The following is a 25357-nucleotide window of genomic DNA, read 5'->3' on the forward strand; positions in this document are numbered from 1 at the left end:
GTCTTGTTGGAATCGCCGTTCTGTTGTTGTACAGATCGCGGGCTTCAATTTCCGGTTTCAAAAGGTTAACCAAGTTTATTATGGAGCGATAGGGTACGCCATTCACTGTTACATTGGCGTCAGCCTCCTCTTTGAAGAAATATGGGCCAATGGTTTCTCCAGTCAATAGGCCGCACCGAGCGATTGTTTTCAATGGATGTAATGGCAGTCCTTGAATGGCTTCGGGTTGCTCTTCAGCCCAAATATGGCAATTTTGCTTACTAACGTACCAATTAAGCCAAAGTGAGCTTCATCGCAGTACATCACAAGTTGGCCTTAGAGTGCGATGGGAACTTTTCACAGAGCGTGGATTTTCGTAATACAATTTTGTATTTTTTTGAGACATAGGTCTTTCCATGATGAAATGTCAATGACTACTGAAAAAAATTATATTTATTTAGTTTGACAGTAGTCACGCGTGATCTGTCAATCTGATAACCCTTTATTAAATTTTCCGTTAAAAATGCATTGAATGGTGGAAAAACCTTCAAAATGTGGGAAACTTTTTTGGTATTGTTACTCTAAAAAAACAGCCGTGCTACCAGTGCCATGAAGGCTTTAGAAAATAGTGAGAGTACATCGAGGGTGACGAACGTAGTGGCAGACCATCGACAACGAAAACTGATAAAAACATCAATAAAGTGGAAGCAAAGTTGATAAAAACCCGCAAATTAAGCATCAGAGAGCTGGCAAGAGCTGCCAGAGGACTTGAACATTGTTTGTGGATCCGTTCAGTGCATTGTAGTTTATGATTTGGGGTTGCGCGTTGTTGCAAAGTTGGTCTCAAAGGACGGGAATTTTCTGCAAAAAAGAGACCGTGTTGCTAACTCCAAATACATGATTTCCAAGGCTGAATCTGGGGACGAGACGTCGGTTTCTGAGTAAAACACGCAATCTAGACATCAGTCGAGTAGGTGGAGAGCTTCGAATGAACTAAGATCAAGAAAACCACGTCGTTTTAGTCAAAAAAGAAGGCGATACTCGCGGTTTTTATGGATTGCAAAGGTATAGTACACCACGAATTTTCGCCAGAAGTTGAGACAGTTAATAACTACTATTATTTGGGCATTAAGAGATGTTTGCGTGAAGGAATTCTTGAAAAGTGAAATGATTTTTGGGGGAAAAATCGTATATTTTGAACCATGAAAAGGCACCTTCGCACAGTGCCATCATTACCTGTGAATTTTTGACCAAGAACGAAGCGAATTCCATCCAACAGCCACCGAATTCACCTGACTCCTCTGATTGCTCCTAGCGATTTTTTTTTACTTTTTCTATTTGATCGAGTCGGAAAACCACTACAGGGAACGAGTATTAACAGTCGAAAGGAAGTAATGGAAAAATCTATGACGGCCCTGATGGCTATACCGAAAATATAGTTCCAGAAATATTTCGAAAGCTGGATGAAACGCTTGCACAGGTGTCGTGCAGTTGATGGGGTGTACTTTGAAGGTGATAATATCACATTTGGGGAACAAACTTCTTTACCCTCTCTTCTTCAATCTGGTTAGAGACTTTCTTAGGCGTGAAATCCAAGGCAACATCCACTGGACATGGATGTATACTGACCAAGTAGCCATTTGGATCTGGCTTCGGAAAAAAACAAGACATCATCACACGAGGACAGTGGTAATAAAACGGCGCTGGTCACTAATTAGGATTATTTCAGTGGAAATATTGAAACACTTTTTCTACAACAACAACAATAACAGCCCTTCGCGTTTGCGACAAAGCCATCCTCCTAGAAAATTTCAACCGGTGGACTGCTGTCTTTGAATCAAATGGGCTACAAGTAAGCCGCATAAAGACCGAGGCAATCGAGTTTCATTTTACAACACCGAGTTGAGCTTCCAGTTCTTACAATAAATAACGTCCCCCTCGAAATCGTGGATAGTTTTAAATACTTGGGCTCGCATGTCAGCGAAGATGACATCTTCGGACGAGAAATTTATCTCCGAATTCAATGTGGATGGCAAAATTCGACAAGAAAATTCTAGAAAACTTAAAAGGTAAAATCTACAAAAGCATGATCAGGCCAGCAATGCCATATGCATCCGAGTGCTGGGCTGTACCATGTAAACTAGAGCGGAGACTGTACGCGGCAGAAATATGGATGCTGAGGTAGGTCAGCCGCATCACACTGCTGGGCAAGATTCCAAACTACTTTATTCTTGGTGGCAATAAAGTTGCTCCAATCAGCACTAAGCTCCAGGAAAACCACCTACACAGGTACGGTCATATAATGAGCAGGCCAGATGATCACGCAGTGAGGCAAACGACGAAAAGAGGGCAAGGCAAACCACCAAAAACCTGGAGATTTCGCACAAGGAGAGCCGACCCAAAATAGGATAAGGCTGGGTTAAAGAAATTAGGGGGACTTTTTGCTCAAAGTGCTACGTAGTTGACATGCACTTATTTTGGGCTGGGGTAAAAACAAGTAGGAACAACATTGGTCGGGTTAGTTGCTGGTATTTGAAATGTTTCTGTCTTGAAAACATCAACATGCATTAAAGTAATTCAACTACGCCCAACAACAATAGCAACAACCGCATAACAAATGCAGCATTTGAGCAATTTACTAGATGTGTGTGTGTGTTCAACGCATCCTTGTAACTTTATTTGTTTATTTTTGCGCTTGCATGTATGCGTGCGCCATTTTAAGCCGACAGGCTGCAAGTTTTCGTCAACATTTGCTATGCTCTTAAAGCCGTAGTGAAATTCTCCGCTCCTTGGTTGCCCTCATCAGGGCTGTTTGCACGCTTTTTGCAAGTTGTTCATCTCATTGCCTATTTGCATTCAGCGAGTGAGGGTCTCTCCGTTCTAAAGATTAGATTCAGTTTATTACTTAAGTTGGCAGGTTATTATGTTGAGCTAAATTTTATATACTGAAACAGGTATAAATAACCTTTTGGGGCAAGCTATTGGTATGTGAGAGCGAAATCGTTGGCAGTGTTGAAATAGTAAATTCTTTGAAAAAAATGTATTAAAATTTTATCACCCAAGCTGGTAAATTTATATGACAGATTTTTACCAAAAAATTACTTATTGTTTATCAAACTTTCATAGCTTCATTTGTACCTACATTTGTGAGAAATACAATAGAAATTTGCGCTGCGAGAGGCAGCTCTGGTCTACCATGAGCCTTGCGCATTCAGTGTTAAGCCAAATTTGAATAAAGCGGGAGATTGCGTGTGACCTCAATAAGGCGGAGCTCGGTTTTGAAACTCACTGTGGCAATGAACCTTTAAAGGATAGAAAAAATGTTTTCTACTGGCGGTTGCCACTCGGCTGCCAATGCCAAACTTCCACGTGTATTTCTGCCGCGAAAAAGCTTTTCATAAAAAACCAACTGCCGGCAGCAATTGGGAGGCGGCATAGAACTGTAGACTCCTCCATTTGTAGACAGGCTCATTACAAATAAAAGGATATGTAAAGAAGATAGAGCATGCTTACCTTTTGTTTTACTTCATCCATAGGGCATTAACTACGCCTCTTCGCCAACGGACACGGGTTTGAGTTAAGTGTCCCAGTTTGTCCCACGTAAGACCAAGAGAGTTCGTTTTAGCTTCAGCTGGTGTGTGATATAAAACCCGCTATATCCACGGGTGTGAGAGCCCAGTTGTTTAAATCTTTGCCCTACGAGAGCTAGGCAGCTGCGAAGAAGGTGTTGAGATGATTCCACCACATCCTTCAGACAGCTTCTGCAAAAAGGACTTGAAGCAATCACAAGTCTCATCTCATGAACGCCAAACGGCCAATGTCCGGTAAGGGTACCTACCAAATTCGAGAGTTGTGGCTTTGTTAGCCTTAGAAGTTCTCCCGAGCGCCTCCAATCTACCCATGACCAGAACTGGCGCTTTAGCACAGCGCTTGCTAAGTTGACGTGAGGCCAATCTTTCCAGGAGTAGACCACAGGTTCTCAAGGGAACCCCAGTCCTTTTCGTTTTGCGATGAAACCATCTCCGGGGTGCCCTGCTTAGCCAGTTCGTTAGCCACGCAGTTTTCCTTATACCAAAGTGACCGGGAACCCAAATTAGCCAATATCGCAGTGTCTCGGATGCAATCGAGGAAGAAGTCAGGCATTTCCCGAGTAATTTCGAACGTACAAACAACGATCCCAAGGCACTAATTGCCGCTGGGCTATCGGTGTAGGTATTTTAGGATTCGTGGAGAGTTTGTCGAAGGTTTTCGAAAAGTCAGTGTAAATACAGTTTACCTGGAAACCAGCCGAGAAAGAAACAATGCAGTGTTCACCAATTATTTTTTATTTATTACTATTTGTTTCTATGATATTACATTTTCCAACAATATTTATATATATATATGTATTAGTTTGGGGCGAAAGAAATCCATCATTTTATGGGTAGATGGCGGTAGTGATTGATATCTCGTAAGTATCGATCAAACAATTTCAAGTTTCTGCTCGTTGTCAAGGTGACATTTCGCGCTAAAAAATTCGATTCACTGTAACAGTTAATTACGGGGAATTTTAGTTTGCTCGATTCCAGTCAGGGTTTTTTGGTGTTAAAGGTGCACCTCGCACACGTAAGCCCGTCGTCGAAAATGCCGGCAAAATCACAGAAATAATCGAAGTTGACCGACAGGTAAGTAATCGTAGCATCGCCTATTAGCTAAAGATCGACCATAAAACAGTTTTAAGCAAAAATTCTACGCAAAAATAATGGATTTCTTTATCCCCAAACTGATATATTAATATTACACACACATACACAAATATAGTCCTATCGAAAGACAAGTAGCGTTCAGCGTAAGACGGAAATATTTATACTGTTTGATTGATGGGCGGCTCGTATTTCCTCATCACCTCAACCATGTGTTTGTGTGCCAATTCGTGAGCTTCTGCGCTCCAAATAATTGTCATATGATTCCATCTCTTATTGGGATATAAACAATTTTCAACCACATTTGGCAGCTCCTTTGCCAGCTGTTTCACATCCTTGTAACTACTAAGATTGTCATTGTAAGTGTAGTAGAGCGCCACGGGCACAGTGATTTTCTTAAGTGGATACTCCTTCGGTTTTGTGCTGTTGTAGCGCTTCTGATTCTCAGCTGGCCCGTAATCGTACTGGCAGAATCGTCCGGAGTCGACGAGTTGTAAGTAGTGTTTGACCTGTTTGAGATTACAACCACTGGGAAGATGAGCAACGTAAACGGGCGCCATTGTCTGGTAAAAAAATATTAAGTAAATATTCTCATCCTTCTCATCTTTTTGCTCAACAACTCACCGCGTTCCACATTTTGGGATCTCTGCCCACAATTTGATATACATAATCAAAGCAAGTGTCTTCGGTCATTTTAGAGCGAAAGCAGGCTCTCCATAAATCGTTGCGTGGTAAAAATTCGTAGATCGCATTGCCCGAAATGGCTATGAAATTCCGTAAAAGGAACATTAATGGCGCTTCGAGGTTTTTCATAAAGGCTACCGGTGCAAGAGCGCTCATTAAGGTGATTTTTTCGTTATATTCGGGACGCATGGAAGTCATTACGAAGAAGGATGTGGTGCCCTGAAATGAAAATTTTCGTATATTTAATAAAAAGAATAGTGCTGAGCTACTGAGAAATTTATGAGTATTAATTTTTTTTAACTAGTAAAATACTTCTCCGCTTTGCTGTGATTGTTGGCATTGTAATGGGGCCCTTCAAGAATTGAATAAGTGGTGTGAGTTCATTTGGATTGAGTAATGCGTATCCAAACTGCTGTCGACCACTCTGAGACAAATGGGCGTGAGTATAGCATACTCGAAAGCTCTGCAGACCTACTTATGCAGCTATGTATGTACCTATGTATCCTTGTGCTCACATAAATAAGTCACTTCAGCTCTTTACAATATACGCAATATTTTTGAAGTGAAAACTTCTTTAGAATCGTTGGGAGTGATTTGAGGAAAAGTGAAACGAAAAAGCGACCCTCTTGGCTACGAAGCGTTATATTATATGTTGATATAAACGTAGCGACGAATTAAATAACTTTTATTTTTTCTTGTGATTCGAACCAAGGATTTTGGATCGGAAGCTCACATTGCTATTCGCTCGGCTACCGCGCCATGCTGCCGGCGCTGCACAGTGGTTCGCGTAGTATGGGGATACATGACAAAAATCCTAGCAACCCAAATATCGCCAAGATTATAGTGAAAATGGCTTTTTATGATTAAAAATGTTTATTAGAATGAAAAAAAATATGATTTACATGACTAACACATACATAAGTTTACTTGTATTTCTAGGAAAATAACGGTACTTTGTTTTTAAGCTCATTGACAAAGGGCGGTAAAGTTCAAAGGGATTTTAATTGTGCAAAATATGTAAACTTACCTTGATTCTCAGAATCCATCTTCAAAAAAAGTTATCACCGAACCAGTTCCGAGAAATTCACTATGCAACATTAGGGTTGCAGTCACTTTTGTTTGCGCGAAATTAAAGTACTCGGGATTTGTGCACTTCAAGGATTAACAAAGTAATGAATTTAAAGTTCATAGGTTGTTTTAGTTATATATTTGTCATATTTAGGGATCTGTTTGTAACATACAAGCTTTAATTTAGGAATCCAAAAACCTTCATTTTCATATTATTGACATATGGTAGAAACCACTGTGCGCTGGCCTAAAAGTTATTTAGTTACGAAGCGTTATATTATATGTTGATATAAACGTAGCGACGAACTAAATAACTTTTAGGCCAGCGCCGACAGCATGGCGCGGTAGCCGAGTGACTAGCAATGTGAGCTTCCGATCCAAAATCCTTGGTTCGAATCACAAGAAAAAAAATTTTTTTATACAGTTATTTTATTTTATGATATGTTTATGAGGAGCTTTTTTTCATGGCAGAAATACACTCGGTGTTTTGCCATTGCCTGCTGAGGGGTGAGCGCTATTAGAAAAATAGTTTTCCTTAATTTTGATGTTTTCACCGAGATTCGAACTGACGTTCTCTCTGTGAATTCTGAATAGTAGTCACGCAGCAACCCATTCGGCTACGGCGTTTGTTTAATTTTACTGATGCAAAAATGAGGGAAAATATTTGAATAAAGTTTGCTTACTGTTTACACATTTTCCAAAGGTGACGGAGAACCAAAAAAAAAAGTCGATTTTCAAACAAATACGAGTGCATATGTGTAATTGTGTTAGAGTTTCGGTCACGCCCCAGCAAAACCTGCGTGCATATGTGTTTGTAACATTCAAAAAAATGTAATTGTGTTAGAGTTTCGGTCACGCAGGTTTTGCTTGGGACGCTCATAATAGCAACCGCGTGTGTATTTTTATATTCGTAAATATTTTCATTTTTAAATATTTACGGCAATTATGCCGAAAAATAATGCAGAAAAGTGTCGTGAATATCGACAGAAAAAAAATCAATAAATAGCATCACGGAATTCATTCACGAAAATTTTATAAAGTATACACCAGAAGTATCGCGGATACTTAGAAAAGATTACGATAAAGTTCCAATGATTTTAAGTGGCGATTTTAACGTAAATTTTGCATTGGACACAGCGGTTCCTTCAATTGACTTTCTCAATACAACATTCAATTTAAAAATGTGTAACAATCGCACTGAATCGACAACACGATCAAAAACAACATTTGACGCGGTATTTCAAAGATATGTTGACAACATCGAAACCAAAGCATTTGTATCATATTTTAGCTATCATAAACCACTCGTATCATTTGTTGAAATTGAAAACATTGAGGATGAATAATAATAAAATGAAGAAAATAAAATATGAACTTTATAGCAATATTATAATGAACCTATAATTATCCCGCCCCTAATGCTGCTTTCGTCTCATTCTCTCTCAGTTTGTTTTACGGAAGGTTTCACTTCTATCGCGTCTAACCGTTAGACTGGTATTTTTTTATGGAATTTTTTGTTCGCTAATTTTTCATGAAAACCAAGGCGCATTCATTGAAGGTGGTGGCACTAGACAAACAACAATGTTCTGTACGTTTGATTGTCAAAGCGAAGTATTGAGAAACGAGAAAACAAAAAATTAATTCGCCTTGTTTCATTCTGAGCTGATCGCCGCATGGACACGGCGAAAGAAAAAAAGCTGATTTACCAACACCACCTTTAATACAGGGTCCGCCATATAACTTTACGAAATTAAAAATGCTATAAAAAAGAAACTACTCAATATTTTTCCAAACTGTTTTTTTTTATTTTGAAGTACAATCCTTCCGGTTAATGACCGAATACAGCTTCATTCATATGGCTGCCTCGGCTAGCCATGCACCATCCCATACGATCGGTCCAATTTTTCAACACATTTTTGATTGTATGCGGCTGTAGTTCAGCTATGACATCGCGTATGTTGGTCTTTGATGGCACCTCAAAGATAAGAATCCAACGGCGTCAAATCGCAGCTCCGAGGTGGCCAAACAATATCAAAATTTCGGCTGATAATGCGATCTTCGAAGACAGTGCGTAAAAGATTGATCGTACCATTCGCTGTGTGTTGGAACCAAATGCCCCCAATATTCTCCTCTTCAATTTCTCGGAAAAAAATTCAACATGGCCCGGTAACGCTCTCCATTGACGTTTACGGCCACTCCTCGCTCATTTTCGAAGAAAAATGGACCAATGATGCCTCTCCACCAAAATCCGCACCAAAAAATGACTCGTTGTGAATGCATCGGCTTTTCTTCGAGTGGGTGCGGGTTTTCTGAGCCCCAAATGCGGCAATTTTGCTTGTTAACATACCCGCCGAGATGAAAATGAGCTTCATCCGAAAAGATGATTTTTCGGTAAAAGTCTTTTTCGTACACATTCTGCCATGATTTTCAAAGTAATGTCGCAATATTTCCCAGCGTTCTTTGAGCGTATACACAACCATTTTCGTTCAGCGGATGAATAAGACTAATTTTCTGTCAAATCAGATGACAGCTAAGTGTTACCATTCTCAAATAATACCTAGTTCAAATCCGTAACGATAGATGGCGGGCCCTGTAGATTCGCCCTGATAAAAACATAGTGCACTCTATGACAAAAAATGCATAAATCAAAGCTCCAGATTTTGTAAGAAATTGACAAAAATTTTAAAAATGTTTAAAACATTAAAAAAAATAATAAAATTACCATCAAATATTGGTATCACAAAGGACGCCCAAGTGCGCTCATTTTTTGGGCAACCGTTCCATCCTAACCTATCCATCAAATATACAAATTTTTAATGACGGCATTGAGAATTTTCTTCCATATGAACCAAACGTTCGGAAGTATTTTGCTAGGGTGACTTGAAAAGTCTATGCAAAGTCGGTGAGATGACACTAATGGCGCGAATCGAGGCATCTCTTCGACAAACACACACCAAGTTTCAGTCAGATCGTTTTATTTCTTTGTGTTTGTCATTCGTTTCAATCGAGAAAGTCGAGTAATTTTTCTTTTCCATCACGACAACGCACCAGCTCACGCCTCAGCAGTTGTGCTTATAAAATTTATGTAAATAGAGTTCGAACTCCTTTCACATCCTCCTGTTCTTCAGACTTGACTCCCCCGAATTTCTTGGACTACCATTTGTTCCCCAAATTAAATAAACGGCAGAAACATATGGCTATTTTTCAGACTTCGAAAAATTCTATTATTAGGAAAGGATCAACAAACTGGAACAGCATTGGACGAAATGAATAAGGCTGAAAGGAGACTATGTCGAAAAATAAAAAAGGTTTATATATATATACAGGGTGCGCCATCATTATGTCGGTATGTAAACACTGAATAACTTTTTTATTTACCAACCGATCGACTTCAACATATGTACATGTTTTCGATACGTCAATGCAGGACAATTTCAACCAGGGATCGCCGAACAAACGATACACCGAAACAACGAGCTGAAATAGTGACGCCATACATCGAAAATAGTCGTTCTATTGTTCTAACTCAACGCGCATATCGAAAAAAGTATCGCGACAAGCAGGCACCGTCTGACAATACTATTCGTCGTTTGGTGTCGAATTTTTTTGAGCACGGAACAGTGCGAGATCGCCAACATACCGTTCATCAACGACCAAGACGTTCCAATGAACTTGTTGAAGCAGTAAGGGAGAGCGTTGCCCTGGTGTCGTATCGTCGTCGCGCTCAGCATTTTGGCGTCAGTGAAACCACAATGCGGCGCATTTTAAAAGATGATTTAAATTTGTTTCCGTATAAAGAGCAGTTGGCACAAAGAATATTGACGACAGACCATTCACGTCGCTTGGAATGCGGCCAAACAGTCGCTCGAATGGTTTACACTGGAAGCAACTTTTAATGACTGACGAGTAACATTTTAATTTCTCTGGCAGCGCGAATAAACATAATTGCCGCATTTGGGGAACTGAGAATCCCCACGAGATCCATGAAACGTCATTGCATGACCGGAAAGTAACTGTTTGGGACGGCATTTGCGCCAAAGCCATCATTGGGCGGTCAATGGAAAGCGATATCGATGGATGTTGGTTCATTATGTCTGCCCGCAAATGCGTGAGAAAGGTTTAGACGGTTACTGGTTTCAACAAGACGGTGCGCCACATGCCATACTGTGAATGCAATAATTGAATTTCTGAAAACAAAAAGAGGCGACATCGACTGGCCTCCCAGATAACCTGACTTAACCCCCTCGGACTACTTTTTGTGGGATTATCTAAAAAATAAGGTTTACGCCAACAAGCCGCAGACTATTGACCAGCTTAAGGCAAACATTCGTGCCGAATTCGACGCTATAAAACCCGAATTGCTTGATAAGAAAAAAGATTGCGTTTTGTGATTGCTAATTGATTGATATTGTACTCAAAAAATAATTTTAATAAATTGTAAATAACGAAACCAAATAAAAATACCTCACTTATACAAATCAGTTGTTTTTTTTTCAAAGTTATTCAATGTTTTCATACCGACATAAAAGATGGCCCTGTATAATTGGCGCGTACACCCTTTTTTGGGTGTTTGGCCGAGCTCCTCCTCCTATTTGTGGTGTGCGTTTTGATGTTGTTCCACAAATGGAGGGACGTACAGTTTAAGCCGACTCCGAACGGCAGATATTTTTATGAGGAGCTTTTTCACGGTAAAAATACACTCGGAGGTTTGCCATTGCCTGCCGAGGGGCAACCGTATTCCGAATGGTAGTATCACACCAACCCATGCGGATTATTCCAATCAATTATATAGTTTTTATTTTTGCACGAATTTTTCAAATGACCCCCGTACCTTTGCCTTTATTCTACTAAAATTGGTTGGTCAGCCCAAGAGCGGGCTTAAGGCTCCAAACAATAATGAGGCTTGTGAATAACTGCAAAACTCCGCTGATCCCATTACGGACATGATCAGACAACGTCAAATTTCACAACCTCACTAAACGTGCGGCCCAATAGTGTTTGCAAAATCCATAGGGTATCTGAGGAACTTTTTGAATCCATTTGTTCGTCGGCAATTGGCAAATAGCTGCCTGGACCTCTTCTGGTTGGGAAAGTACCCACTGGTAATTCTTTCTGACATTTTCATCAGGCCTATTTCTTGAATTTTTATTATGTCGTGTTTATTTTAAATTAGCTACTGCATCATTATATGCGAGCTATGGCCATAAAGTTCGCCATTCTTAATGGCATGCATACCAGGCCAACACAGAACTCCCCAACCGGCCTGCTATATTGTAGAGGAGGGGAATGACTGCCAGCCAGTTGGGAAATAACCCCGAGTTGATCAGTGGGGCAAGTGCGCATAGTTGTGCCAAACGATGGAGTTCAATAACTAATCAAAAACTTTGACTAAACTAATCTCAAACCATGGCTAATTATTATAATAAAGTGGCCTAAAATTAAGCAATAGCTCAGAAAGTGAAAGAAAGCAAATTTACCTGCGAGTGTCCGAAATATGCCAACTTATCAAAGCCTGTCTCGTGCAGAATATAATCGATCATGGCTGGTAAGTCATACATCCCAATTTCATGCCAGCTGAAACGCCAAAATGATCTATCAACATTGGGATTATAATAGGTGTGATTGCGTGAATAGAAATTGCCACGAGCATTGCCCATCCAGACATCATAGCCCAAATCGTACAGATAGTAGCCTACAAGAAGAAATAGAAATAGAAAAATTAGTTAATACAAAAAAGCAGAGCATAGCAAGGCTTAGCCAATTAAATAAAAATTTAAGCGGAAACTCACCCAAAGCACTCCAAGGTCCACTCAATAGCCAAGTGATCGAGCTATCCAGTAGGCCGTGCATAAGAAAGACCGGACGCGCCTTGGGACGTGGTAAGCGAAAGACACATAAAATATATTTGTCCTGAGTGGTGACGTAGTGCGCCTCCAAGGGATAGTGGTATTTGCGAGTCAAACCAACCTGTGTGCGAGGAGGAAAAAATTCACTTTTTTTAAACATACATTTTTTGGAAATATAATATCTTTTATTTTATTTAATATATAATATATATTTATTTAGTTGGATTAATTACAATTAGAGTTTACGGAGATGTGAAATGTATGCGACACAATAATTAAAAAATGGCAATTTCCGGGAAAACTTTTTAAGAAGCCTTCACTGTGCTAGAGCAATTCAGGTATCAGACTTCTTTAAAAGTTGTACCCCGAAATTACCATTTTTTAACTGTTGCCAGAAAGCCTCAAACACAATGCTGTCTACAGCAGCGAATAATCAACGATAATGAGAAATCAAGCAAGTGGATTAACAACAGCCCAGAAAACTGTTGACTCGAACACATCGGATCGGCATAAACTACAACAGAAACTGAGTTGAATTATGAAATCGAATATGAATCAATTGAAGAAGAATGGCTAGAATTGATAATCGTTGTGTTCTAAGATTCAAACATCACTGACAGCTACTCAAAAATTATTGAATTTTTTGCTGGGAAATCAATAACTTATCTGCCGTATACAGAATCCGGCAGTCGAAGTGTACCGAACTTCAGACCGCTCGAGTAGATGACGCACGGCCGGAAGCATTTTACCGAGAGTGAACGGGAAAAAAGTGAATCTGTAATGGACTTAAAACGTAATGGTGTGATTGCATTATAAAGGGTGGTTAAGTTTCAAGGGCCGGTGTTGATTGTGAATAAAATACAATTCTTTAAAGGAAATAATTGTCATTTCTCTTTATTATGATAATATTGGTATAGCTCAATTACGTACGAAACAAAATATCGGCCAACTGGCCGCCGCGGCCTCGGCGGCACACCTCCATCCGATGGTCCAAATTTTCGATGACACTGAGGCATAATTGAGGTTCTATGCCGTTAATGTGCCGAATTATCTTATCCTTTAGCTCTTGAATTGTTGCTGGCTTATCAACGTACACTTTTTCTTTCAAATAACCCCAAAGAAAGAAGTCCAACGGTGTCGTTGACGTTTAAATGTGGTTCACATTAATTTTTCCTACTACAGGGTCCGGCACTCGAAGTGTAACCAACTTCAGACCGCTCGCGCAGCTGATGCACGGGCACCTGATGTCTGCTAGTTGGCTAAATGACAGTCCAGGCATTCTGGCGTGAGTACCGAGAGTAAGCGCGAGAAAAGAGTAATGGATTTCAAACGTTATAGCGTGATTTCATTATATAGGGTGGGCCATGTAAAATTTGCTTTTTGAATCGGCTATAAAAAAAAAAAACTAATCAATATTTTTTCAAACTTTTTTTTTTATTTTGAAGATTGAACATTGTCATTTATGAATGAAAAATAATATCGTTCAAATGACTGCCACGACTGGCTTTACAGTAGGCCATTCGATCAACCCAATTTTTAAGCACATTTTCGATTGTTTGGGCTCCAATTTCATGTATGGCAACTTCGATTTCGTGTTTTAAAGCATCAATCGTCTCTGGATGGTTCGCATAGCATTTGTCCTTAACGACTCCCCACAAAAAATAGTCCAACGGGCTTAAATCACAGCTCCGAGACGGCCAATTGATATCGGAATTTCGGGTGATTATTCGGTTTTCAAAAACGGTAGCCAAAAGTTCGAGTATAACTTTGGCAGTGTGACAAGTTGCACCGTCCTGTTGAAACCAAATGTCGTCCATGTCATCCTCTTCAATTTTTGGAAACAACTCGTTCAGCATGTCACGGTAACGCTCGCCATTTACTGTAACCGCGGAAGAAGAAGAAGACTCACCACTTTGGAAATAAGTTTTCAATATTTCCCAATTTTGTTCAAGCGTATAGCGTCCCATTTCGTAAATGTCAAACCTTTAAGTAAATTATGAACACATTTGACATGTCATTTGTGTTACCATTCTCAAAAAATAGGTGGTTCAAAAAGCAACCGCTATATGGTCCACCCTGTATTTCGCTGGAAAATCACAACTAGCGATTGCTCATGAGATCGAACGCCTTAAAGTAAATAAAGGTTTTGCTTATTGCACGATTACTTGTTACATTGGTAGCAACCCGAAACGTTATGGAGGGCGTCATCAAAAGACTGAAACGTCACGTGAAATGGTTCAAAACGTGATGAAGCGACTTGAGCAAAATCCCCGACGTAGTGCCAATCAAATAGCGAAAGAACTGAAAATATCTGACCATAGCATCCGCCGCATACTAAAAAATGATCTCAAAGTCAAGCCTTATAAGATCCAAAAGGCGCATGATCTCATGGCAAAGCAGCAAGAAGTCAGACTTGAGAGAGCGGAGGAATTGATTCGCTTGGCCAAAAGCAGTCAATTTCCGAAAATTCTCTTTTCTAACAAGAATTTTTTTCAAATTGAGCAATTCGTAAGCCCCCAAAACGATAGGGTTTATTTGACCGACCGTTCATACGAGAATTTGAGCAATCGATGGGTCACCAGAAGGCAGCACCCGCCAATGGTAATGGTTTGGGCTGCTGTAATCGCAGATAGGCGCTCTCCAAACGTTTTCAACGAGCCTAGCGTCAAGGTAAATGCGAAAGATGATCGGGAAACTATTCTGGAAGTTGCTTTGAAGACTTGGGCAGACAAACATTTCGATTGCAGACCATGGACTTTTCAATAGGACTCGGCATCATCTCACAAAGCTCGAGTGAACCAAGAATGGCTAAAAAACAACGTTCCGAACTTTATAACGTCCACACAGTGACTCTGAACTTCACCAGACGCGAATCCGAGGATTATTCTCTTTAGGCCAATTTGGAGAGTAAGAACCAAACTATTCAGTTTAATTTAAAGTTGAATTTAATTTGAAAGATTCACGAGTTTCGAGTTTCGCCATTGCCCACGAGTGGGCCAAAATACCTGCAAGTCACATTCGGGCAGCTTGCGATTCGTTTTTGGACCGCCTCAAGGCCATAGTCAAGGCAAAAGGTGGTCATATCGCGCAAAGGTAAATTGATTCTTAATGTTATATCATTTTCACCCATTTTTTGCTTTGAATTGAATATAAGAAATTTTCCAAACTAAATTTATGGCCCTTTTAATTAGTGACACTTCGAGTGCCGGACCCTGTAGATACGGTCACACCACCGAATTTTCAGTATCCACTTTTAGTATCCATTTTTCGAATGTTTCTATGCGATTCATAAAAGAAACTTTCATTGACAAAACATAACCTCTCACAAATCATATTTTTAGATTTAAATTAAAATTGTGGTTTCTTAGGACACTGCTCTATTTATAAAAAGCAGCTCTTGCCATTTCTATGCTGCATTTAATTTGCATTGAATCACTGCATTTATCATTAATAAAGCGGCAAAGGTTTTTAAATTTATTGACCCTTTAAATCGGCCTATAACTACTTATCAGTGTGAGCATTATTGTAGACATTCCTACGATAGATCGAAATGAATTTTGCCTTGTTGACATTGATTTTTTAGCCATGACTTTCTCTTGTCTTATTATCGACCAATCTTTGGAGTCCATCTACATATGCTGTCCGATATTAAAGTTGTGTCATCGGCGTATTTTATAGTATTTACATAAATGCCATTAATTTTAAAGACACTCTCAGTGTGCTCTAAGGTCACTTGAGAAGTTGAGAAAGTATACAATTTTGGCATACACCTTTGGAAATGGGTACATAAGTTTTTTCACCCTCAATGGTTCGGTTTGATTGACGCGGTTTGATTCCAATGTAAGGTTTGATTATTAGATAATTACTTATACATATTTGTGCATCGCGGCTAAGATTAAGTGCCCGCCAATTATCCAGAGATAATTTAGTAGTTGGAAACTGAAGTGGAAGTTGCCATGGGTGAGATAAATATCGAAGCTCGCGAAAATGCACTGAAAAATCAAGTTGACAAAGTGTAATGCTGAAACGCCACCTATGAAAGTATTTTCCATGAAATTGTACTCCATATTTAATGGCAAAATTTTTAATTAAAAAAATGTATTTGAAATATTCATTTGACTGTTATTTATAGCCGATATAAATTACATTACAAACGTTATATGATTCCCCTACATTTACGATCAAATTTGCAATTACTATGATGCCCGGTCATTTGCACCTAATTGTGAACGAAACTAATACAATTTATAATAATGCCTATTAACCTTAAAATATGTCCACTTAGCCTATAAGAATCTATTATACGAGTATTCATTGGCTTAATAAATAAATAAATATGAGTTTATCTGTTGGAGTATTAAAATTAAATTTTTTAAAGGAAATCACTGACCGCAACAGTGGTCAACTTCTTTGGCCCAGAGCCCGTTTAGCCACTCCCTTCTGTGGCCCTCAAAGCTACGGTTAGCAAATCGGTTACTACAACCAATAAGCGAGCTTGGCAGGCTGAGAGAGGCTGCAGATGGACTAACCTGATGCCACCTGTCATGTCCGATCGACTGTCACAAACCCTCGTGTCATTCAGCAGAAGGGACTGCAGACGGCTGGTTGGACTGATGATGGGCCACTTTCTGTGGGCGAAGCACAGGGAAGGGTGGGCATCTAAGACAGTGAACTCTGCCCAACTTGTGAAGAGGAGGATGAGACGGCGGACCACTTCTTGTGCGTCTGCCCCGCCTTCGCTTGAATCAGGTTTGAGGTATTTGGCACTGATGTGTTAAGAAGCGACCACCTTGTCTCCTTGGCACCACAAGATCTATTCAGATTTCTTCAGAGATCGGGTAGATTCAAAGAAAATTAAAAGGGAATCCAAGTGAAGTACAATGGACTTAATTAATGTCTGAGTGCTGCACTTGCTAGTTGTCCCGACAAAAACAAAAAAAAATGAACAAATCACTTCTTTTTAGTTTCAAACTAGAAAAATTTTGTTTGCGGAAAAAACATAGAAAGCGATTTGGTCAGCGAGCCCTAATAATAAGTTCGTATATAACTGGATTATCAATTTTTTCGAGTTTAACTCCCAATCCGTAATAAAAAAGGCAGATTAACCATACAAAATTTCTCTCTCGAAATCGGAGATTGCGAAATAATTTCAGATTATAAATGCTCGTAAACTTTTTGCTCTACAACCCTGTGTTTTTTCTGTTATCGATAATTATTAGTACAAATATAAGGAGAAACGTAAAAATAAAAATTAAATAAAATAGATACCGGCAAGGAAAAGAGATTTGTAGACATAATTCTAATAAAATTTTTGCTAGAAATTATTAACAATGCAGTCATACAAGGTGAAGCCCAAAATAAACAGGACTGACGTCAGAAAAATATGTTTGATGTCGTCATCTTTTTAATGAGTTAGTGCGTTGGAAGTTACATCACTAGCTGATTTCCAGTGAATGCTTGGTGACATTCGGTTCAGTGAAGGCGGAGTTATTGCGTCTAAATTGACAGTGCGTTTGCGTCATCGATACAAAAATGAGTTTCGAACAAAGAGCTAATATCAAATTTTATTTTAAAATCGGTAAAACGTTTATCATTTGAATTAATGAAGAAGTTTATGGCGATGATTGTCTATTTCGTCCCAAAGTTCATGAGTGATTTACACCTTTCAGAGATGGTTGAGAGGACATGCATGGCAATAAACATACGAACCGCCCCAAATCAGTAATAACCAAGAAATCCATCGAAGTTGTTTGTAAATTTATCAAAAATGAAGCAAAATTATCGTTGAAATTCATTTAATCGGATTTGAATATCTCCAAAACATCGATTTATCGCATTTTAACTGATCATTTGGGCTTACGACAGGTCTGTGCTCGTTTCATTCCTCACAAGTTAACTGAGGATCAAAAATTGCTCAGAATTCAACATGCGAAAGACCTCATTAAAGAGGCGAGAAATTACGAGAACTTCCTTTACAACACTATAACTGGTGATGAAATGAGGTGTTTCCAACATGAATCTGAAACTAAGAGTCAAAATACCGAATGGAAGGCTCCAAACGAGCCACCACCCAAAAAATCGCGTTTGGAGAAATGAAAAATCAAGTTGATGCTCATTTACTTTTACGATTCCAAGGGAATTGTCCACAAGGAGTTCATGCCAAGGGGCCAAACCGTCAATGTAATTTTCTATTTTGGCGTTTTGAAGCGTTTGTTGCATCGCGTTCGTCGAATTCGCCCTAAATACCGCGAAAGAGGAAGCTGGCGCTTACAGGTATTGCATGCTAATGCACCATCGCATCGATCCACTCTTGTGACTAATATTTTGACTAGAAATCGCATTTTAACTATCAATAGCTCACCGTATTCACCTGATATGGCTCCATGTGACTTCTACCTATTCGGAAAAATGTATTTGACCATGAAAGGAAAATGTGTTGTATCCGTATAGGCCATCCAAAAGGTTTGTACCGACATCCTGAAAGACATTCCGGTCAATGACCTGAAACACTCTTCGAAAAGCTCCTAGATCGCGCAAAACAGTGTATCGAGGCCAGAGGGGAGTATTTTGCAGAAATAAACTCGAAGTTATCAGAAAACGGCTCCTGTCGATTCTATTTTAGATCGGTCTTGTTGATTTTGGATTTCACCTTGTATTACAGAAAAAGGCTGTCTCCTTGGACGATTTGGTCTGCAATTGCTTATTATAAAATGTAATACTGAATTCCCCATGCGTACTGCGGGTACAATTTTTTGCAATCTCACTTCGTTAATAACAATTGAACAAAAGAAAGCACTAAAATATTTCATCAAACGAATTTCTGTTAAAAAATACCCTTCAAAACAGTCCTGGTAGCTGATGGTTAATTTTGCAGCTAATCTGCCATATGTGAGCAGGCATGTTTTTTGTGGGTTCATTGCTAATCAATGCATATGGGAACGTACTTTAAGCGATTTTGAAAGCATGCAGATTTTCAAGTGCAGATATTCTAGCGTCAAGCAGCGTTATTTGAAAAAATATATAATACAGTGCAACAGTAAAATATATCTAGGAAAAATTTAATAGGTTCGCGAAACTATAGATTTCTTGCGGTAATACTGCGTATCCAATTTTTTATGCTGTCACCAATTTCATTTTTAAAAGTGTTTTAAATGGTTTTAAATATTTATTATCACTCGATTTATGGTGTTCGTCTTGATATTAATGGAGGGACCTACAGTTGGATGCCGTCTCCCAATAGCAGACGGGTTTTCTACGGCGAACTTCTTGGTGTGACAGAAATACACTCAGAGGTTTGCCATCGCCTGCCAAGGGCTGACCGCTACTACAAAAAGCCTTTTCTATCATTTGGTGTTTTATGGGATTTCGAGCCGTCACATACTAACCCATTCGGCTAAGGCGGTTGCCTCTATAAAATTAGTAGGGATAAAGAGCAAAAGTGGATGTCTTCAGCTTTAGAACAAACTTTGTTTTAGCCTGTCTTCCCCGACGTACAATAATGTGCTTTGAACAATTTATCATTAAATATCCTTGATATTTCTTATGTATCGGGAACTACGGGGAACCAAAGAAAACATGGATAGATTGGGTTATCGATGATCTCAAAGAGATGAACATACAAAACTGGTGGGGATTGACAGCGGTTGGAGAAAGCTAGTTGCGGAAGCAGTCTGTCATACTAAGAAAGAGGATCGGGTATTTTTTACGTTGCATGAAAACTATGACAGCTGAGAATGGCAAACTATGTTGACATCTCTTTTCTGTAGAGTTATCGAAGTCGTCATGAATCGTTTAACGCCAGGACAACGCTTTCAAATTGTGCAAATTTACTTTGAAAAAAAAAGAATCTCTTCACAAAGTTCATAGAGCAAAGTGTTGAAGAAGACGCCGAAATGTCGATTCGGCGTCGTTCTCAACTTATTGTCCTCACATGGAAAATTTTACACAAGGCTCTTGGCTTACGTGCCAATAAAATATAATAAAAAACAGCTCGTGATAGAACTGAAGTCGAATGACCATCGTTTGCGTCGCCTAATTGCTGATTGAGTTCATTTAGATTTATTATTCCCAATTTTTGAAAAAGTAGTAAAAACTTGGACTGATCGAATGTACCATGTAACTCGTAGGTGCGACAGACATATGTCGGATTTCATATTCAAAAAATGAATGCTATAAATTATCTACCAGATTACAATGAAAAAAATATCATTCCAATAATATTTATATTTTTTATTATTATTTTAAGTTCTCAAGCTCTTAAAAATCAGCCGTTTTGTAATATTGGTTCTTTTTGCTGTTTAAGAAAAACGGGTGGGGGAGGATGCCGCGTAAATGATTGACCTTTCCTGCTATGAAACAATTAAAAACTATGCAGAGGCACACTTCTATGTTTTGCCGACTTCAGAGGACCATAGAGGAATCATTATTGATTTACATATCAAGAACAAATTAGAAAAAAAAATTTTAATAAATTTATTTCCAAAATAATTAATTGTGAAATTCCAAGAATATTTATGGAAAAATGTTTGATTTACATATCAAGAACAAATTAATTAATTGTGAAATTCCAAGAATATTTATGGAAAAATGTTTCAAAGGTCACTGCCTTGGTGAAAAGGTGAACCAAAAATTCGATTTAATACAAGATGGCGCAAAATTAATCACCCTATCGGAAGATTTATAATTTTTGAATTTGCTGTCGTAGGCGGCGGTTCCTAATCGGTTTTCCGATGTGTTGAGCTTTGACGACTGGTAAAGGCTAAGTTCTACGCAACTACCGGCTAACCAAAACTTAGTTCACTCAAAGACGAAAGGAAGTTTCAGTAAATAAAGTTAGAATAAAGTTAGAATAATGGAGTTATATAAACCCTTCTTGGCTTTTATTGTCTCATAGTGGTTTTTAAATAAATTAAGTAGGCTTTATTTTTCGCGAATAATTCGAACATACAAGGTGGCACAAAATTAATCACCCTATCAGAAGTTTTATAATGTTTGCAAATCTTCGTTTTTACTATCTTGTTATAGTTTTTAAATGAATTAAGTAGGCTTTTCTTCATGAAAAATATAGTTCAAGGTGGCGCAAAATTTATCACCCTATCAGAAGTTTTATAATTTTTGCAAATCTTCATTTTTACTATCTTATTATAGTTTTTAAGTAAATTAAGTAGGCTTTGCTTCATGAAAAAAATAGTAAGAACAAGTGGCGCAAAATTAATCACCCTACCGAAAGAGTTATAATTTTTGCAAATCATCGTTTTTACTATCTCATTATAGTTTTTAAGTAAATTAAGTAGGATTTTCTTCATGAAAGAAATAGTGCAAGGTGGCGCAAAATTAATCACCCTATCGGAAGGCTTATAATTTTTCCTAAAGTTATATGTCAAATAAAGACTTCCATCACTAAAAATCTTTTTTTTTAACTTATTTGTTAGAAAAAAAAATCTAATGTGATTTTTGAGTGCTTTCTCTTCATTTCCACGATTAAATTAGCATGATAAAGATTTTCCAATTTGGATCAAAAAATTTGTTATTATATTTCATACTAAGTTGGGTGCATAAGCAGCACAAATGTTTTTTTTTTTGTGACCGCTTGCGCCGTCTTTTCACCTTTGTCGTAGTGGTACTGCAGAATTGCTCGAACTTTCTCTTCTTCTACCTCTACTTTGAAACGCTTTGGCACATACCTGACCTCAGGAAATACAAAACTGTTGAAGAACTCTGTTTGAGGCAAACTGTCACCTTTAAACCACCGTTAAGTGTAATCAGATGCGATTAAAATCATCTAGCGGAAAACTTCACCAAATACATTTTACATTATTATGCACTCGTGCTTTGCAACAGATAGCCAAAGCATGGCATATAAATAAAAGTAGACAATAAGTACACAATTGAAGCCCGCAAAAAATAACACAAAATTATAATCAATCTGCTGCTCAAACCAGTAATGATTTGCACTGTTGCGCATTCATTGTGTATTCCTAATTACTCAGTACCTGATTTGTTATTCGCAAAACGAGTCTTTAACTCACGAGTACGTATTCCGTTGCAAAATTAGAGCACCGACACATATTTACAAGTTTTTACTATTTATGAGTATACTTTTTTAATTTTAATTATTTTTGTCTACAAATTTTCCTAAGAAGCTCAAAATCTTAAATTAGAAACAAAAAAAAGAATCAACTTTGTCCAAGATTTATAAAAAATCAACAAATTTTCATAAACAGTTTAAAATTTGTAATCAGAATTAAAAGAAAAATGGAGTATGCAGTTTTATAGCCCATTAAATTTTAGTCCAATGAAGTGCAAGTTTAAAGTGGCTCGAAATTCTCGTTGATTTTTGATAATTTTTTTCTCCCGACGGTGTTGCGCATTTTTTCCATATAGCAAATCTACTACATTTTTCTAAATTATTTCAATACATATTTTTGTATATAAAACAAAATTGCATACAACAACTTTTCCTGTTATATCACATATATGTACATAGGGTGGCACAAAATTAATCACTCTTTCCGATTATTTATTATTTTTGCAAATGACGTCGTACGTCAATTATAACTATTTGACATGTGTGAAGTAGACTGCTGCAGTATACAAACAGACAAGCAATGGAGCGCGTAAAGGTCAAAATAAAGATTTCCTATTATTCCAAAAAAATTTTTTATTTAATAAAAAAGTTAAGTTATTTAGTAAAAAAGTAAAAAAATTAAGACTTCCATCACCTACAACAATTTTTTTTATTTAGTAAAAAAGTAAAAAATTAAAATTTTCGTCACTCAAAATATATTTTTTTATTTAATGGAAAAATTAAGTGATTTAGTAAAAAATAAAAAAAAATAAGGTTTTCATTACTCAAAATGATTTTTTTTATTTAGTGAAAAAGTTAAGTTATTTAGTAAAAAAGTAAAAATTAAGGTTTTTATCACTCAAAATAACTTATTTTATTTATTAAAACGTTAAGCTAATTATTTGTTTTTTGTTTTTTTTTTTTAATAAAAAAGTTAAGTTTTTAGTAAAAAGCAAGAAATTAAGATTAAAATCACTCAAAATAATTTTTTTTATACAGTAAAAAGTTAAAAAAAAATTAAAAAATGTGGATGATTAATTTTGCACCATCTTGTACAATATCATATTTATGTTTAAAAATATTCGAGGACAGTATAGTAACTTCAAAGGAAAATTTTCTCGCACGTTTTCTCTTTCTGGGAACAATCAAAAGATAACTCAGGTTTGGTAATAGTTTGGTTGTAGCCTGGCTGCTGTGCGAGTAGAAGACATACGAGTAGAATTTCATTCCCGAATATCTTTCTTTCTCATAAATATTTTTAATAAGTTTAAAATGAGTTTCGAAAATAAAGTGTGTCCTAAAGTAAACAGAACTTTTGGAAGTTAGCATTTTCTGTAAAATGAGCAACTCGGAGAAACTCGATGTTTCTAGGTTTAACTCGCCTCGTAGCTTTTACTTTGCACACTGACGCTTGAATTCTGAATTATATTTGAAAAACAAAATATTTTTATTACAAATCACAATTTTATAAAGTCACTTTTTGTCTCTTTTGGGCACTTTTATGATACACTTCGAATGTTGGATACTGAGCAAATTGTGGTAAACAGGCAACTTCACGGGTTACATGGCGCGCGCACACCCTTCGGGGGTCCAAATGTTGCATCTAACTGCGTTTTGAAAATCTGTAATTTCCATTACTTTAAATTCGAAGAACCCTTTGCCTGATTTTTAATGACTTCACGCAATGTTTTCATAGAGTTTATTGTCATCACTAATTTCGGTTGGCCAACATAAACCTCCTCATTTACTCGTATAACTCACGACCGTCTCTAAACCATTCACCACTCACAAGCTCAACTATGTGCGTGATAAACACTCATCAACACGTGCGCACATAATTGATTCACCAATTGAAACATTTCATTTCATTTGATTCACTGTTCAATGCTAATTTATTTTTAATCGCTGGCGCACACACACATCCACACTCACTACCAGTTTAATTGCTATAGTTTCGCTTGCAGTCAGAAAAAAATTTACTTTTTGAATGCACAATTTGCCAAATAGCGGAAGCTTCCCGAAAATGTTCTATTCCAAAAGTCCTACTTTGGCTACTTTGGAATACCCCACGTATGTACACTTAATGTTTTGCATTTGTAACCAACCATATCTAGGGTGGTATCTTCCACCACTGACGCCGGATACTTTTGCTCCAAATAACCAGCTAAGCACGCGCCGCAAAACAAAATTTGTAGGCAGATGCTGCGCAAAACTACTGAGTGCCGCATTTCTGTTAAGTTTTTAAATCAAAATTTATAGTAAAATTTTTTTATTAAGCGATTTCTCATTTTTATAAATGCAAGCGAAAAAATGTTGAGGTAATTTGATCTATCGCCACCAAACTTGTAAACCACTTTGAAGGTCTCACTTTCAGTGCCGGCTCAGTTGATCTAAATAGTCACTTATATATGTATGTGCCTGCATATCTACTGCTCCCGAATATAAAGGGTACCTCAAAACTGACGATAGAACAACGCGTTAAAATTATTCAAATTTAGTATGAAAATAGTCGATCTTTAAGGGCAGAATTTCGCAAAATTCGTGATATTTTTGGTGGAAATAATCGTTCGAATTAGTCGACAATTCAAAGGTTGGTGAAAAATTTTCAAGAATAGAATAGAATAGAAAACGGACTGGCAGACCAAAACCTGAACTCTCTGTTGAGCATTTTGCTGGTGTAGCGCAAAGTGTTGCTGAATAACCTTCAACATCGATATCTCGACATTCTCAACAACTGAGCATTCATGTATCGACTGTTTGGCGGATTCTACCTGTGAAAGTGCTCGTGGGGAACTTTAAAATGTAATTTTTCACATCCAAATGTTAAGCGTCGTATTTAAAAAAAAAAAACACCGAGACCTAAAAGAATCTAAACTTATTAAATGCTTTATTTCAAAACAATGTTTAGGCGTGTCTTTTGAAATACCCTTTATTATATGTGAACATGCATATTTATATCCAACATAACCCTGTAGGGAGTTCAACCAACTTCCAGTACGCTTTAAATAAATAAACAAATAATTGGGGTGTAT

General features: G+C 37.7%; 1 protein-coding gene across 1 annotated transcript; it reads right to left on the reverse strand.

The window, feature by feature from the left end:
* Positions 1–4647: 4647 nt before the first annotated feature.
* On the reverse strand, positions 4648–24693 carry LOC129248580 (lipase 1). Its single transcript, XM_054888192.1, has 5 exons — positions 24431–24693; positions 12203–12380; positions 11891–12105; positions 5286–5564; positions 4648–5224 (listed from the first exon to the last, which is right to left on the reverse strand). Exons 1-5 carry the CDS (start codon positions 24551–24553, stop codon positions 4823–4825), a joined length of 1197 nt encoding a protein of 398 aa, XP_054744167.1. The 5' UTR covers positions 24554–24693; the 3' UTR covers positions 4648–4822.
* Positions 24694–25357: the final 664 nt, after the last annotated feature.

The sequence above is a fragment of the Anastrepha obliqua genome, chromosome 5 (genome assembly GCF_027943255.1).
Source record: "Anastrepha obliqua isolate idAnaObli1 chromosome 5, idAnaObli1_1.0, whole genome shotgun sequence".
Taxonomy (NCBI): domain Eukaryota; kingdom Metazoa; phylum Arthropoda; class Insecta; order Diptera; family Tephritidae; genus Anastrepha; species Anastrepha obliqua.